Source organism: Limanda limanda, chromosome 10 (genome assembly GCF_963576545.1).
Source record: "Limanda limanda chromosome 10, fLimLim1.1, whole genome shotgun sequence".
In the NCBI taxonomy this organism is placed as follows: Eukaryota; Metazoa; Chordata; class Actinopteri; order Pleuronectiformes; family Pleuronectidae; genus Limanda; species Limanda limanda.
In genome coordinates, this window is record NC_083645.1 from 15,599,764 (window position 1) to 15,612,791 (window position 13,028).

The 13,028-nt window shown below is 42.8% G+C and overlaps 1 protein-coding gene across 1 annotated transcript in view; it reads left to right on the forward strand.

The window, feature by feature from the left end:
* LOC133011544 (dedicator of cytokinesis protein 2) overlaps window positions 1-13,028 on the forward strand; it is a 111,710-nt gene that overhangs the window by 20,595 nt on the left and 78,087 nt on the right. Inside the window, exons 21-24 of the mRNA XM_061079287.1 lie at window positions 1,787-1,921; window positions 7,904-8,012; window positions 8,446-8,516; window positions 12,300-12,406. Coding sequence (XP_060935270.1) covers window positions 1,787-1,921; window positions 7,904-8,012; window positions 8,446-8,516; window positions 12,300-12,406 — 422 coding nt within the window. The remainder of the gene's footprint in view (window positions 1-1,786; window positions 1,922-7,903; window positions 8,013-8,445; window positions 8,517-12,299; window positions 12,407-13,028) is intronic.

Sequence of the window (13,028 nt, forward strand, 5' to 3'; positions counted from 1 at the left end):
CTCCCCTCTTTGTTAATTCACTTCACTTTAATTCAGTGGGCACTAGAGGAAACATTTGTTTGTGTTGCCAAAGCTTTAGTTAGGAAATTAAAAAACCTCTCTCCTGCATCTTTATTCCCCTCGCATCTTGGGTCTGCTCCTCCTCTGTGCTTCTCTTTGCCCAATTATCCCCGCCACTCTCCTCCTCTAACTGCTCTCTTCTCCTCCTGTCTACTCTCCACTCCATCTATTCATCTGTCTCCTCATCATCCTCACTCCCTCCCCTCCCCTGCAGGGTCACTGCAGCTTAACGCCTGTCAGCACCGAGGCAGTTATGTAAAACTCTGACTCCCTCTCACTACATTTTAAACTCCCAATCTCTTGCTTTAAAAAGCAATAAATCCTTCTGTGCTTACCTTTTAAGCCATCTGCCAAAACAAAGTGGGACTGAATGGTAATGGTGTTGGTAATATTTTCAAGGTCGCCCTGATGCCAGTGAAACCAGATTAGAGTTTATTTTTTCAATGGAACTCTTATTGTTTAAGAGGATTTAAACCAGTTAGTGGGTTGCCATTTCATGAAAGTAGAGCCATCTCGAATCCAGGTCTTATGCGTCTGTAGTTCAGTGGTTTATGAGCTGTGCTAACATGGCACGTCATTGAGGTAATACAGTAGAAATGGTGACGGGTCATAAACTCAGACCGTCACCCTCTGCCACCCTCACCTCTCTCCACCGAGCTTTATCTCAGTGTGTGTGTAAAGACACACTGAGGTATGTGTCGGAGAATAACTTTGTATGCCTCCGCTCAGGCAACTTCCAGTGGCCATGTTTGTGAACACGATGTCTCAAGAATGACTTGAGATAATTTCTTCGGATTTGTTACATACGTTCATATGGACTCAACGATGGACTGATTCGATTTTTGGTGTTATAATGTCATAGGGCAAGTGCCTCGTGAACATGATATCTGAAGAACGCCTTGAGGGAATTGTGTACTTAGAAATACTTTCTTTTGCATATAATTGGGTACAAAAGTTCAGTTGAACTCAAATATGAACGAATTAGACTTTGGTGTTGAAGGTCAAAGGTCATGGTGACCTCATGTTCTTGGGAACATGAAACATCAGGAACACCCAGATTTCATTAAATTTGGCAAAAACACTTGGACGAATGGATAACCTGATAAAAACATATCTTTACACCTGAAGAGAATCCTTTAAATAAATAAATAATAATAATAACAAATAATAATTTAGACCCACAGAATCACAGTAGCCTCCTGAACATGATATCTCAAATTTTCCATTTGGAATTTCTTCAAAATTGTCCAGTTGCCTTTTCGACGCAAAGATGAACAGATTAGATTACAGTGGTCAAAGGTCAAAGGTCACAGTGACCTCATAATAATTTGGAAAAAATGTATGTAGTTTAAAACTGAATCGTTGGCGAAGGCTTAGAACCGCAGGGTGGTAATTCTAGCTTTGCCATGAATCTGAGGGCAAATACAAGTATCTGTAAGATGAGTGAAAGGTAGGCCTCACCTGTTGAGGTGTGAAATACTATTTTGTGGCTTTTCCAACCTTCTGCCCTGTCGTCCTCTCTGTCCCTCTTTCACTCACTCTGTTGCACTCTTTCTGCTCCATGGAAGTGACAAATAGAGTTGGTGATTAACTTCCCAAACCTGTGGAACGTCAAAGAAGGAATCACAATTCAATGTCTGAATGATTTTGATTGCCTCTTTCTTTAACTTTCTTATCACTCTTCTCTTTTTCCCTCACTTGTTTTCTTCCTATCACTCTCCCCTAGGAAGCTGATGTCGGTGCTGAAGAGATATCTGGACGTGTCCAGCCGAGGGGAACAGTGTGAGCCCATCCTCCGAACCCTCAAAGCCCTCGAGTACATCTTCAAGTTCATCGTCCGTTCGCGCAAGCTCTACTCCCAGTGAGTGTATACGCAGCTTTTTGTGAACTGATCACTGTGATAATGACCTTTAATTGCCCTCTGAACTCATATTGATGCAAATAAAGACACAACACACACGCACACACATGCACACACACACACACACACACACACGCACACACACACACACACACACACACAAACACACACACACCCACACCCACACACACCCACACAGAGAGCCCAGTGACACTGCACCGGAGTAATCGTTTTTGACAGCTCGGTGAGAATAGACTGCTGATTGCAGCACTAACGTTGCTAATAAGCATTGATGATGAAGTGCATTGTCCAAATGAGAGCTAATGACGGGCCAGCTCTGCTGATCGGGGCCGCCAACCGCACACAACGTTCCTCCAGGAGAGACTTGTGACACCCACTGTGCTGAGACGCGAGCTGCACCATATGAGAAGTGTAGACACCATTTGTAGCTGCAGTGCAGAAGTGAATGCTGACGGGTCAGAAACATGATCCACAATTGTGTTATGAGCCTTATCTGTGGGAAGCTTATGGTGTTTGCATTTCTGTATATAAGTGTGTGTTTATAAGACACATGCGTGTTCTGAATTGATGCCTGAATGATAATAGCATTAGTAATGTATGAGTTGCTGGAAGGGGATTTGCGTGTGTGTATTATGTGTGTACTAATGTTTTATACATATTTAGGACCTTTCGCAGCATAAACACTAACCTTGTCAGGAACAGTAGCCCTCATGGGGACCAAAGCTCGTTCATAATGAGGCAAAACTTCATTTCTGAGCTCCCAGTGAAGGTTATGGGTTAGTCTTGAGCTCTGGTGAGGTTAAGGTTAGATTTCGGAATGAATTGGTCATTGTTAAGGTTGAATTCGGCTCTCAGAATGAGTGTTATGAGGGACAATAATGTTTTGTTTAGACTGGCCACAACGACTCGAATACAAAGTCAATACAAAGATCTGATGAGAATAGCTGCGCAGACCTGTGAGTGAGTGTGTGTGTGTGTGTGTGTGTGTGAGTGTGTGAGTGTGTGAGTGAGTGGGTGGGTGCGTGTGGGTGTGTAATTCCAGTCCACTGGTCAATGAAGGTCCGTCTTTTTAATCTTCTAGAGGTCATATCGTCTTTGTTTGTTGGAATTGGTGTGTCTATTTATTGATGTGGTGGGTTATTCATAGTGTGTGTGTGTGTGTGTGTGTGTGTGTCTGTGTGTGTGTGTGTGTATTTGTGGGGATGTATTGGTGTGGATTAACAAGATGGCGAGTCTATTTGTGTGGGCGTGTGTATTTAAACATATTTGTCGGCATGTGTGAGTACAACCGAGTGCACACATAATAATCTTGTAAGTGTATGTCCACTCTGAGTGTGTGTGTGTGTTTTTAAATCAGTGTCGCTCCATTGCTTCTCCATTGGCTCCACATCACCCCCATCCTCACCCTCCCACTCTTCTTCTCTCCTCCTGCATCGTCATCCAACCACTTGCAGCGGACGACTCCAACTTCCTCTGCATCTGAACTCTTCCCGTCACATTTCCCCTCCTGTGAGGCGTCTTCACTATAGCAGAGAATCAGGATTCAAGTGGGAGCTGCCGGTGCTGTAGGTGCATCTGCTAGACTCCATCATCATCACCATCAGGACTAGCAGTCATTAATAGTTAAATAGGCAGCATGGAAGATTTATTAGCTTGTCAAACTTGCTTCAGAGCGTAGGAGCGTGAAATGTTTACTTATGTAAATATGTAAGAGGCTCTGTAGCAGATTTTGCTCTTTCCTTCACCTTCTTTCTGTCCTTCACGCCCGGTAGCTCTCATCACTTCCCTAAAGATAGTTCATCAGTTGTATCTGTTTCTCTTTACTTTCCCTCAAGCGCCTGCTATGTTCCCTGTTTCTCCTCTTTCATTACCATCGTCCTCTTTCTCCTTCTCTCCATCCCTCCACTCATCTTAAAAATATATCCTTCATACCTTTATTCCTCATCTCTTACTTTATTGCACCTTTTCCATGCGTGTTCATCCGATACCCGGGATCACTTCCTTCCTCTTTCCTATCAGATGTGATGTGACTATCCCATAATCTTTTCTATTAATCACAATATCAAGGCCTCAGGATTTGTTATCTCAATATTAGAATTACATCTCACATCTTCTGCGCTCATTTCACATGGTGGGATATTATCTATATGGTATTTAATAACACTAGTAAAAATAATGAAATTAGATTAAAATAAATTAGAAAGACTACGGAGGCACATACTTGATTATCATGATCCTTCCATCAGACACAAAATTTCAACAAATCTATTATTTATAACGCTTATCCTTTGAAGGTGGCAGGGAACTGGAGCCACTCCCGGCTGACACTGGGCGAGGGGCGGGTTAACCCTGGGCAGGTCGCCACGTATCACAGGGCCAACATACAGAGACAAAATACCATTCACTCTCACTTGACTCACGTCTCTGGACTATTGGACGAAGTAAAAAACCTACGCAGGCAGGAGGAGAACATGCAAACTCCGGCCCTGTAATGGAAAAATTAACTAAGTATGTGTGAAACCTATGTTGTAGTTGGAAAGTAAGTTTTTGCAGCCCTGTCTAAAGACTTTCATGACCTATATCTAGGGTTGCAAAATTCCGGGAACATTCAAAGTTGGAAACTTTCCATGGGAATTAACGGGAATATATGGGAATTAACGGGAATTAACAGGAATAAACTGGAAATGTGAGTAATTTATACTAACTGTATTTACCTTGTCATATACAGACATAAATATAAACATTTTGTTGTGTCATAGGCTGATTTGAGCCCTGTGGAAACTTTGTAAAAAATATTTTACAATTGATGGATAAAATAATGGAAATAGGCTAGTGAACAGATCCTCAATAAGCATGCTAATATATTTTCCCCAGTATTATCATTGAAACTTACCTGACTAGTCCTGCACACTACAGCAGGCCTCAATAGCCCTGCTGTAGAGTGAAGGATGCTGGAAATTATCTGTGCATGTGATGGAAGAATGCACAGTGGAGGGTTGAAATTCAACGTGCAGTGTGTGCTGCATTCCACACATCTTTAAAATAGTGTTTTGAATGATTTTATTGCTCAGTGTTTAATTTGCATAGTTTTTTTTTTCAAAATTCCCCAAATTCCCGAGCTTAATATTCCCGTGGAAAGTTTCTGGACAGTTTCCAGAAATTTACCGGAAACTTTCAGCCCCTTTGCAACCCTACCTATATCTACATACAACATGTTCAAATACTTTATGACCTGAACTATTTCAATGCTCTGAACTGTTTATGACCTAAAATCTGTCGGACCCTTTGTATCACTTCTTTACTCCCAAAAGAACTGAATGTATGTCTGCTTATCTCCAAACGATAATATGTAAATCATTTGTGTTGTGTTTAGATTCCTCTCCAATCCTGCACCTACAGAACCAGTCTGGATTGGTTCAGAGAGACAGCCTTAAGCCTCCTATATAAGATCCTTGTATTTGACTGTCCTGCATCTTCACTCTGAGATCCTTGTGACTCCCTGTGTTGATCCTTTCTGCAGGAAGCCCCTATAAAATACACTAAGACAAATTGAGGGTTTCCAGCCTCTTGTATTTCCAGATTTCCATCACAGCCCCAAACCAGGATTCTTGCTGTAACACTAACCACCGCCCCACTTTTAAAACAGATCATGCACACTTTAACACAAACAATATTATTTTTTTCCAACATTTAAAGGAGTAATGCATCTCAGTAATTTGTGGTCACTGCACCACTTGTGTTTTTCGTCCACGTGCCATGAGAAAAATATCTGCATTTCATGTTGTAAACGAACCTGAGGGAACACTAACTGCTTATTTGCAGCTGTGAACTTTTCTGCTGATTGTTGGCGGGGAATCTGCCACTCTGATTCACAAATTGACATTTGTGACTGACTTGCTCCGGCAGGGATTTCTTAACTCATGCGGGAGATGTTTACTGTTGCCTTGTTGTTCTCTTTTCCCTCTCAACCCACGACGTTATACAGCTGAGCTTGTCCTCCCTCTGTACTCTGCCTCCCACTCTCCTCTCCTTTCGTCTGACTTTTTTCCCCTCTGTGTCTTTCCCCTCCCACCCCCCTGCTGATCATCCTCTCTCTTCATCCCTCTTTCTCTCTCTTCTCCATCTGTCTCCAGTATTAGTTCACCAAGCTACTGTGACGGTTGTGCTTACGTGTGAGATGTAGAGTGTGTGTGTGCGTGTGTGTGATTGTGTGTGTGTTAAGATAAGTTTCAGCTATGGTCATTAGAACCACTGCTCCTAAAATCAGCTTGTGTGGACATGACTTTTGTCCCTAATTTGAGAAGCCGTCCCCAATTAATAGTCATTAGTCTAGAATTTGTCCCCAGCAACAGCCTATGACACACACACACACAAACACACACAAACACACACGCACACAAACACATATTAATGTGCAGACAGGGCTGGTGGATTAAGTAGGACAATGCGTCTGTAATCATAACTGTACCCTGCAAAGAGCCCGGTGATAATACCTCTGTGTGTTACCACCTAATCCCTCCCCCCGCATGCTAAATTTGCCGTGTGCCACATGCTAATCCTTCCCTCTAGCACTCCTAACTTCCATTGTAATTAACAACTGCACAGCTCCACTGGATCACGCAGAGATAGAGAGGGGACGGGGGAGGGGACGGAGGTGGAGAGATTGATGAGAGAAAAAGTTTGCCAGGGGGTGAGGGAAGTTGGAATGAAGTGAGGGTAGAGGGTTGAGTGGGTGAGGGGAGTTGTTTTGTTTTAAGTTAGAGGATTACTGTGATCAAAGCAGTTGTTGTTTATTAAGTTTGAATTTGCATCTGTTTGCTGTGCTGTGATGGAATAACATGCATTGGATCACAAGTGCATGCTGGGCAGTAATGTGCGATCACTTAAACAGTATGGACTTTGGATGTTGGTCTTATAAATAAAATTGAATTTTCCTTTTAGTTTTAAATGACTACTGAATATAGCGCCTGCATGCTTAATGCATTTTAAACCATATTGTGGAAAGCAGATGTGATGAACTGCAGCCAATTCTACTTCTATTCCCATTTCCATAAAAATACAAGAGTTAAAACGTAATTTCACTTGTTTCTACTCTGAGTTGGTGAAGAGAAAGCAGTGCTGGCCCAGTGAAGATGGCTCGAAAAACATTGTCATCACCAAACATTTGAATCAATTCAAGCTGTGATGAAATACAAACTACTGCTGGGTAATACAGGCCCATATCCCAGCAGAGTTGTTTTTTGAAAAAATTCATTGTTTTTAAAGCAGGGAAATGAAAATCGGCGAAAGGAATAAAAACGGCAAGATTGTTATGGAGTCACAATAAAAGTACGATTCCAAGAAAAGATGTGACTTGCAAATTATCATATCTTATCATCATTTAATCTTCTCAAAAACAATATATGTTATTAGTTTAAGCATGACAGGGATGACTCAACATGACTGCTACACACAACCTGTCCTCTAAACATTAAATGTTCCTATGTCACATAAATAGTCAGCAAAAATGTTTTATGGTCACAAGGCTTGGTTCCAGCTCTTTTTTATTATTATAAGGATATTCTGATGTTTCAATGGAGAGAATAAATTGGGAAATTTACTCCTGGAGCCACAGACACTCTTAAAAGTGGGTCATTAGAGTTGTTTAAATTGAAGTTTTTTATAATAATTTATAATATAAATCGACAACCCTAAAACTGAACCATCAGTGTATTCACAATGATGATCCATTGGGTTATCTACTCAGATACTAGAATAACCAATTTCACTTTTTTTTTTTTTACAATATTTAAATTCTTTCCTTAATCTGTCCTGCCTTCATCATCCCTCCCCTCCCAACGTCTCCATATAAGTTAATCATGTCACGTTAGGATTTCAGACATCCCTCCTGTGCTTCCTCTACTTGACTCTTTTCCGATTTCCCTGTTGCATTGATATTCATCTCCTCCTGACCTCCTACAGGCTGTACGAGGGGAAAGAGCAGGAAGAGTTTGAGGATTCGCTGAGGAGGCTCTTTGAGTCCATCAACAGCCTGATGAAAACTGACTACACCACCACCCTGCTGAACAGGGTAATCACACACACTCGCCCTGCACCTATGTAGACTACACCACTGTCTACTCCTCTTTACATTTTCTCACCTTTATCTCTCCCCCTCCTCTTCTTCCTCCTCCCCATGCTCCCATGCCTCCAACCTGATTTCACAACCTGTTTCCGACTGCATTAGCATTCCGCAGCGTGATGTCTTCCTCTTGTTCTCCCTTCTCGCTACAAAGCAGACTTACAAACAGTGGGAGTCACTGAAAGTTAAGAAGACAGACAAGGAGCCCTGTGAAAAATAAAATGGATCCCTTCACTCAGTTCTGACGAAGGCCCCCTTGTCACCTTCTATTAAAACAACTGTGTGTGTGTGTGTGTGTGTGTGTGTGTGTGTGTGTGTGTGTGTGTGTGTGTGTGTGTGTGTGTGTGTGTGTGTGTGTGTGTGTGTGTGTGTGTGTCATCAGGTTGCCGCTCTGAAGTACCTGCCAACAGTCCTGCATGATGTGGAGAAAGTGTTTGATCCCAAGCTCCTCAGGTAAGCCACACAATGTGTCCTTACAACTATAGAAAGACATGCGCACACACACACATGACTATCTTTCTACAGTGCAGTGTTTCTATAATGCATTCCCATGTCCTGACCATCACTATTTAACATTTTATACCAGAAAGTCTGGTACAAGGTCTGAACCAAGGTTCATGCCTTTGTTACATTGTTTACATTTGATCCAGTTGGTTTTGGTTTCACATTGGACTTTAGGAAGCACAATAAAGATTCTTTAAATGACATATGAACATCCTGTCTCCATCATCTACATGGGCTGCATCTTATACACCTATGGTTGACGTTGTGGTGTTGTCCATTCAGTGGGTAGAAAGTAAATGAACTGGTTCATTGTGGTAATCATGTTATTACTACCAGCATCACCAGCTTCAGGTGCTGTACTCAACATTAAATCAAATGCAACATCCTTCAAACATTCTAGAATCCCAGGGTCCAATGGCCATTGTCTAATGACGAGTTAGCCGCTATGGGCAACGGCCAATTAGGCTTCAGGTATAGACAGCAGATATCAAGATCCCATCTGTACACTGTTTACAGTCTGACAAGTCCACACGAGTCAACATTTTGTAGGTGTGCAACCAAAGCCTGCTCATATGTGATTGGTCAAACTAGAAAAGAAAACTTCCTGTTCCAAAATCTTGTTTTCTCCTACAGATTCTGCACATTCACAGGCAGAATCTGTTTATAGAGGTTAAATATTATATGGTCAGAGGTGATATTGTGAGAAATGAACACTGCACCCAGTCCTGCGCGCCAGGGCAACACTTCGTCACACTGCAAATGAATAGGATCGTGGTTCAGTCGATCCGGCCCTAGATCACTTAATAATTTGGTCAGATGAAATGAGTTTCTGATGGAGCGTGGTCTGAGGCACCTTTCACACCCGTCATTTTGGTTATGGACTTTATCCAAACCTTGACCTTTGAAGATGTAAGAGCCGGTCACAGGGGTTTGGTACCAAAATTGGTTTTAAAACAAGGACATGGAGACACAGACACACACACATTCACACTGGCACCTTACCCTTGGTGTAATTGAGGGACACAGGCAGAGAGGATGTATGGCTGCTCAGCTTAACTTTTTCTCTTGGCTCGTGTTCAGTGACCCTCTTACCTTTTGTCCTCCACTCCCTACATCCTGGCAGAGACACACACACACACACACACACACACACACACACACACACACACACACACACACACACACACACACACACACACACACACACACTCTGCAGCTCCTCCCTGTGCCCCTGCGTGAACTGTCAATTGGCAATTTCTACAAAAACCACCAAACAAAAGCCATTTGAACATTCTCTCTTAGCTTGATTCACAGCCTCCAGAAGAGCAAAGCAACTCTGGCTTGTTTAACCTCTCCGTGACCCAGAATCACACTTACACTATCCTGCTCAGTTCAGAAAAGGTCCTCAGTGCTCATACTTCACCAGACGGTAGAGATTTTTATTTTTTATTTTTGGGAAATAGAAATTGCAGGAACTTTTATTTGCAATGCCACGACGAAACTCGGATCCCATGTCTCGGCCTGACCTCGTTATACTTTACAGAAAGAGGACGTCAATTGACATTTTCTTGACTTGCCACATTCTGTTTTGAACACCATCATCCTCGTAACTTCTCTTCTCACCTTTCTGTGACCTATGGGGGCTTCTGTGTGTCCATGTGTGCGTTTTAGGATTATCCACATCTGCCAGTTCAGTCCCCCCAAAGGGGCTCAGTGTCGACGTGGTGTCACAAAGCCTCCACCTGTAACACCTGCCGCTACCCCCTCCCCCCCCCACACACACTCCGGGCAAACACACACATGCAAAGTAGAAAGGCGACGAGGGGCAGAGAGTTAAAAATCAGCGCGCATAATCTCACTCTCCCTCATTTATTTTCCCCCTGATTCGAACACTCGCTCACCTTTCCTGTCTGCACGTAACATGCACAATTAATGGCCGAGTCATCTGAACTTTTAAACTGAGGTCTCCACTGCATTTTTGATCAGAAAAAGCCCTGGGCAGAGTTTCTAAAATCTGTGTGAGTCACAAACAGAGTGCATGAGGTGGATATCAAAGCTTTGTCTTATCTCCTCTTCTACCCTCACATTGCCGAATCATGTTAACTCCCCCCCCTTGCTTTGTGGTCCACCGAGCGTTACGTGCACAGACATTAGTAGCCGTGCATGAGTCCTCTGTGTGTCCACCGGGTGTAGCTTGACATTTTTGGTTTTAATTAGATTCGGCTCCGATGAGATCCCGAATTGTCTGCACCAGAGCACCTGAGACACAACCTGCTCTCGGGCCAGCTCACAAACAGCTAAAGTCACACACACAAACATTGTCGTTGTTGTGTATTGGAGAAGAGGTGGTGCGTTTCATTCTTTCATTAATAGTTCTACCGCAGTGTATAATTCATAATTTAAGGAGACAAAGACAAAGTAAAAGAGAATGGAGACAGATTTGTTTTCATCATGCTCTGATATTCAATCTTTCTAAGTGGAGTCAGTGCTTGGAAGCCAGACTGTTTACTTATTCTAAAATTGAATTTTGCACAAGGGATGAGTCCAACCTGTGTCTTTATTTAAGCATCTTTAGGCTTTGGATAGTTTATTTACTGCATTATACATGACACTTTGATGCAGTCACTGCTTTTAGTGGTTTAGAGTCTATAAATGTAAGAGAGCGATGTTTAAAGCTGCTTATTGGTTTCCAATTTCAATCTTTAATTATTTTACTGTGGGAACAATCGTCCATCAATCCATTATCTGAAGCACTTATCCTTTGAGGGTCCCGTGGAGGCTGAAGCCAATCCCGGTTTACATTAGGCACGAGGTGGGGCAACACCCTGGAGAGGTCGCCAGCGTATCCCAGAGCTGACAAATGGAGACGAACAACCAGTCATGCGCCCATGGGCAATTTAGATTTATCACTGCACTTTAATTTTTAGATTAAAGTGCATGTCTTTGGGCTGTGGGAGGAAGCTGAAGAAACCAGAGACAACCCACGCAGACACTGGGAGAACATGCTTGAACCCACAACCCTCTTGCTGGGTTTTTTTAAATTCAAAATTCATGCAATAATCTGTAGAAAATCATTAACTCTGATATCCTTCATTTTCAAACCACACCTGTTGCTTTTCCAATCTGTTATAATCTATACCGATTATACTTTTGAGGGTCCCGGGGGGGCGGGGGCTGGAGCCAATCCAAGCTGACATTGGGGGAGGCAGATCACCGTCACTCTCACATTCTCATTACAATCAATTAAGAGTCTCCATTGACCTTAACCCCAATGTGCAAGCCTTTTTACTGTGGGAGGAAGACTGAGAAAACCAAAGCAAGCACAGGGAGAATTTGCAAAGTCCACACAGGAGGAACCAGGATTCAAACCAGGAACATTCTTGTGCTAACCGCTGCTCCTCTGTGCCACAGCAATAATCCGAGCAGGAGATTTTCAGAACACACGCAATCATTAAATTACATTACATATCATTTAGCTGACGCTTTTGTCCAAAGCGACTTACATTTTTAGTACACTCATGATGATGGGCCATTTAGGGGTTCAGTATCTTGCCAAGGACACTTTGGCATGCAGATGGGGAAGAGTGGGGATTGAACCAGCAACCTTCTTGTTGGAGAACTATTCACTGAATATTTACGCCGCTCATTTTCCAACTACACCTGTTGCTTCTCCCGTGTAATAATCGTCCCGCTGATTATTAATTCATGCTCCCCTCTGCTTCCTCTCCCCAGTCAGCTGCTGCACGACTTCTATTCCTGCATCCCCCCCGAGAAACTGCAGAAGCAGAAGGTGGCCTCCATGACTGAAATCGTGAGCAGCCGACTCTTCCAGAAACAAGGTGTGCACATTTTCATTCTAATTACAGGCCTCAGCCCTGGACTAATAGCAGCGACGACGGTTTATGGGAAGACTTAATCTCAGATGTGCACAGCATCAGACGGCCGCCGAGCCGTCCTGTGTGAAATCCCGCAGAGCATTAGTTGCATCTCACTTAAAGGTTGAGATCACATTAAAAGGTCTGTTATACACGGAGTCATTTGAGCAGGGCGGACAGCTGCTCCTGTGACTACCCATGTATTATGCTCTAAAGGATTTATCTTGGTACAGCACAGTGGATAAAAAGTGTGCCGCTGCTAATACAGCGAACATAATGTTCTGTTCCCTGTGGGGCAATCCAGTAAAGCACTCTGGTTAAAAGCATCGTCCAAATGGTTAAACGGCAAACTGGTGTTTATGCATTATTGCCTCTGATTTAGTTCTCTGAGATGTAGAAACATCAAATTAAATCAAATTTCTGAATACGGTTTTAGCTTGGACTTGATGTGACACATTAAATAACTAGAATTAGAGAGCGAGTACCGCTAAGGCCCAACAGTCCCCTTCAATTCAATCAAGCTGCAACAACAGCTGCAGAAAAACTCGTAGTCCCCTAAATATTCTTGATAAAGGGGATTGAATGA